The sequence below is a fragment of the Priapulus caudatus genome, unplaced genomic scaffold, assembly GCF_000485595.1.
Source record: "Priapulus caudatus unplaced genomic scaffold, Priapulus_caudatus-5.0.1 Scaffold436, whole genome shotgun sequence".
In the NCBI taxonomy this organism is placed as follows: Eukaryota; Metazoa; Priapulida; class Priapulimorpha; order Priapulimorphida; family Priapulidae; genus Priapulus; species Priapulus caudatus.
The window spans coordinates 234,271-238,767 of NW_014577497.1; the positions used below are offsets into that span (position 1 = coordinate 234,271).

Consider the following 4,497-nt stretch of genomic DNA (forward strand, 5'->3'; position numbering starts at 1 on the left):
GGGAGAGGTTCTAAATATAAAGGAACTATAATGTATGTAGTAATAACTTTAGTGTCTGTATCTGTTCTATTAGGTGATGCAGATTGGCTGTATACTAATGGTGTAATAATATAGCTTGGCCGTGTGTGGTTTAGCTGATGGCTAGTAGGGCCTACACTGATTCGTGTAATAATTATATGTAGCTGGCGTGTATATTGTAATCGTGTACATATTTTGTAACGACCAGGGTCGCCATCGCGAGACACGCTCGTTTAGACAGTCTACGTATAGCGAAGTGATCCTGGTTATCCGTAACGTATTTGTGTTGTATGGGCAGCTGGTATTTAAATGCACGTAGTGATTTATTATTTTGCGTCGTTAGTGGCGTGATGAGCCTTACTGGCAAATCGCGTGCGAGCGATGATGACATCGAGCTGGCTCGAGAACGAACGTGCTGTTGTTGCTGGTGTATTGGTTAATGTCGTTAACTGACTTGTTTAGCACCGTTCACCGAAATAAATACTTATTACTTCCTACTTCTCACTTCACTTCTCACTTCGTGACTGGCACCCCCCCCCCCGCTATATCTCACTGAACAGACCTGGAACCCCCCCTTTTCATCGGGATAGGTGTTTGGCTGCCTCTGCCTCGTCGCGATCCTTGTGATGCGAATTCGTAAAGGACGGGGAGCGTAAAGTCGGCGCCTGTCAGGGTGAGCGACACAACGGCAACCGGACGTATACCACGGCCAATGGTAGTAGTCAAGTAAAGTAAAAGGGTAGAGCAAAATCCGTTACAATGTGAAACGCTAAATACCGAATTTTCTGAGCCGCGATATTTTTAGACTGGTCAGCGCTGCGACAGTTTCCAGTGTAAGCGAGTGTCGTATTTTATTCGGCAGTTGGTGCGCATTTCGTATTTAGAACTCAACCTAAATCATTACATTGTTTTAGTGTGTCAGAACGTATTAGATGAGTGCTGACACCGCTATACCTTCTTAGTACTAGCATTACAATGAATATGACTGTGTTGAGTGCGATATTATACGGTTTTGTAAAAAATTGAGGTATTTATCACCAACCCAATCATAACATTGGTTAGTGTAAACTATTAGATCGCTGCTGGACTAACCGTTCTGTACTAGCAAGTAATCTCGATATCTCTAAACTGTGACACAGAATTAATATTAGTTGGTTCGTAGTATATTGTAATGTAATTTTGTATTCTTGTAAATCGTTTGCGTTGAGTTAGTGATCTATTATAGGTTTGTTTAAAAATGCTTGGTTTATATTTCTGACAGCATTGTTTCGGCTTGATTGTCGCTATGGCCACGTTTGTTTTTTTTACAGTGCCTAGAAGCAGGCTTCGGCGCGCTCCAGTGGGCAAAATACTGTTAGATTTCTGGAGCCGCGAATCAGACGTGTGAATCGCTCGGGTCGCGGTTATTTGTCTCAGATTCGTTATCTCGGCAAATACCGATTTCATAAACTACGGAGTCTCGTGTGAACGCAGCTATATATATATAATATGTTCAAACTATTTATTAATGGAAATCACACGTAAATGTACTCATATAATATATATATATATCTAATAATCATATAGGTATATATATATATTAATATCGACGGGTTAGGGGTTAGGGTTAGGGCTAGGGTATAAGTTTAGGGAGTAGGCGGTATGCGACTCCCTAGACTAGCATTATTTACTTATGTATACATATATGTTCTCGGTAACAAGTATATGTAGCTACCGCTATACGACAACGAGCCGCTCAGCTGAGACTTAGCGGAGGCTTACCCCACATGGCAGGCTTTCCAGCGGCCTAAAATTTCTATAAAAAATTCCTAAAATATTTTGAGGCTCGCCTAAAAATTCCTAAAAAACTTATAAAAATGTTATGCAATCCTAAAAAAGGCTAGAATTTTTATTAAAATTCCTAAAACAAAAAAAAAATTCACAGATATGTTTGGAGTTTTTGGTGATGAGATGATGAACTTTTGGTTTGTAATTATGTCTAATCAGTAATGGATATTTTCTAGTTATCTTTATACAGAGTAAGTAATGTGACTCTCAGTCTACCAGTGATTCCTAAGCTTCAGTGTCTGATTATACGATCCTGTTCCTGGCTGGATGTACAAGACATGCCTAATTTGCATAAAACTTGATGATGTACAGTCGTATCGAGGACTTGGAGGATAGGAATAGCTGGTAGACTGGACACATACCACATAGAACTGTATCTGTAAGTTAACACGTTGATGTTTATGAAAGGTAAGTGACTTATTTTATCCCTGAAATGTTTCGATTCATCCTTAAAAATTCCTAAAATAGCCCTAAAAAAACCTTAATTTCTCCCTAAAATTAGCCCTAAAATGTTGTCAAGGACTGCTGGAAAGCCTGAGCATGTGTGCAGCGAGCGGTGGTGATTAGCCAGAGCACACGCAATCGATGTAACGGACGATTATAATTTTGTTATCAAACATTGGTTTTATTACATTTACGGGTTTATATATTATACTAGCGGAATACCCGGCGTTTCTCGGGGAAATCAGTGGCGTTACTCAGTTGGTGACCGCTTGGTTAAAAGGAAAATGCCTAAAAAAATTGAACTATCTATCTATCCATGCATCCATCTATCCATCGCATTCCATGCAATCCGATCCCATTCCATTGCACCGCATCCCATCCTATCCCATCCCATCGCATGTCATCTCATCGCATCCCAGGCCATGCCATGCCATGCCATCCCATCCCATCGCACCGCATCCCATCCCATATCCCATACCATCCCATCGCATGCCATCTCATCGCATCCCAGGCCATGCCATGCCATGCCATGCCATGCCATGCCATCGCACCGCATCCCATCCCATCCCATCCTATCCCATGCCATGCCATGCCATGCCATGCCATCCCATCCCATCGCATGCCATCCCATGCCATCCCATCCCAACAGTAAAAAATCATACGAAATCAAAAAATAAAAGTCATTAAAATAAAAAAGTCAAAAATTATAAATAATAAAATGAAATTATATGGAAAATATAATAATATTTGATATGTAACATACATAGGCTTCTGTGAAGTGTTCCCGTCAGTTTGCGCTATCATTATCATCTACCATTGTTTATTCTGGATTTTTACTAAACGTTTAAATGTGGTAAAAAAAAAAATTGAAATTAACGGTGAATACGGCAGAAGTACATACTAAACAGTCAAAAAGTAAAGAAACAAAGTATTTCATGAGGGGGTATTCTAACCCAGATTTAATGGTTTAGGAGTACTATGCTTTATCCATTAGGCTACTGGGCCGTTATGGTTATACACCATGGATTCACACGTACGTGATGTAAAATGTTAATCTGTACGCCATCTATTGATGAATAGAATTTTTATAAATTTTTAACTTTTTATCTTTTTTGAAAAATCAGCCAGAACCACCTCTCAGACGTGCTGATTCTAAAAATATATTTAGTTTTCCTCTAGGCTGCGGAGTTCTCTATAGTTATGCGCGAACACACAAATTCGGCTGAACAACTTTATATATATAGATATATCACGATCCGTGCAACGATACTCGCTGTCGTGTGGAATGAACGCTCTGTATATATTTACATTACAATATTTACCTTCGTTATAGCTTTGGGGATATAGTTAAATAATATCTCGAAGGTTAGTTGGAAATATTTTCACAAATTGTTCGCGCGCGCGCGCGGACACACACACACACACACACACACACACACACATTAACTTACTAGCTTACTCGCTCGCGCACTCACGCACTCACTCACTCACGCACTCACGCACTCACGCTCTCACGCACCCACTCACTCACTCACTCATCACCTCAACTCACCTCACCTCACATCACAATCACTCACAAGTCAACCCTCACCCTCACTCACGTCACCTCACGATATCCCACTATCCAGCTCACTCCACACACTCCACGTCACTGTCCTCACGCACTTCACTTTCACTCACTCACTCACTCACGCACGCACACACGCACGCTCACGCACTCGCTCGCTCGCACGCACGTACGCACACACGCACGTACCGACCCAACCAACCATCCACCCTCGTTCTTTCTCCTACTAAACCTGCCCAATAATGGAAGGGTTGGTTAGTGTTCTACAAATACATTATATACGTACCGGTTTGCGCATGTCAGGTAGAGTCAACCATAAAGGCAGCACGATAGGCAGCAGCAGCAGGTACGTAACACGCCGTCGACACGTGTCTGGCCACGTGATGTCCAATGGCTCCTCTTCCTCTTCTACGAATTCACCCTGGTCCTGCGTGAACAAGCATAACTATGTGTAATAGCCAGTATATAGGCAGCGGGTACGAATAGTGAGTGGAGAGATATAGTTGCAGTCACATAACGTTCTTCCATCACTCGCTCCCTCTCCCTCCATTCACTTCCCTCCCTCCCACTCGCGCGCTCTCTCTTTTTATATATCGCTTTACTATCTATCCATCTATCCATCTATCCATCTATCTATCTAT

General features: G+C 41.6%; 1 protein-coding gene across 1 annotated transcript in view; it reads right to left on the reverse strand.

Annotated features, from left to right (window-relative positions):
- Positions 1-4,283, reverse strand: part of LOC106810373 (sodium/potassium/calcium exchanger 2-like) — a gene marked incomplete at its 5' end in the record, with an annotated part of 37,453 nt that extends 33,170 nt beyond the window's left edge. Inside the window, one exon of the mRNA XM_014813692.1 lies at positions 4,143-4,283. Within this exon, the coding sequence (XP_014669178.1) occupies positions 4,143-4,283 (141 nt within the window). The remainder of the gene's footprint in view (positions 1-4,142) is intronic.
- Between the last annotated feature and the right edge of the window lie 214 nt (positions 4,284-4,497).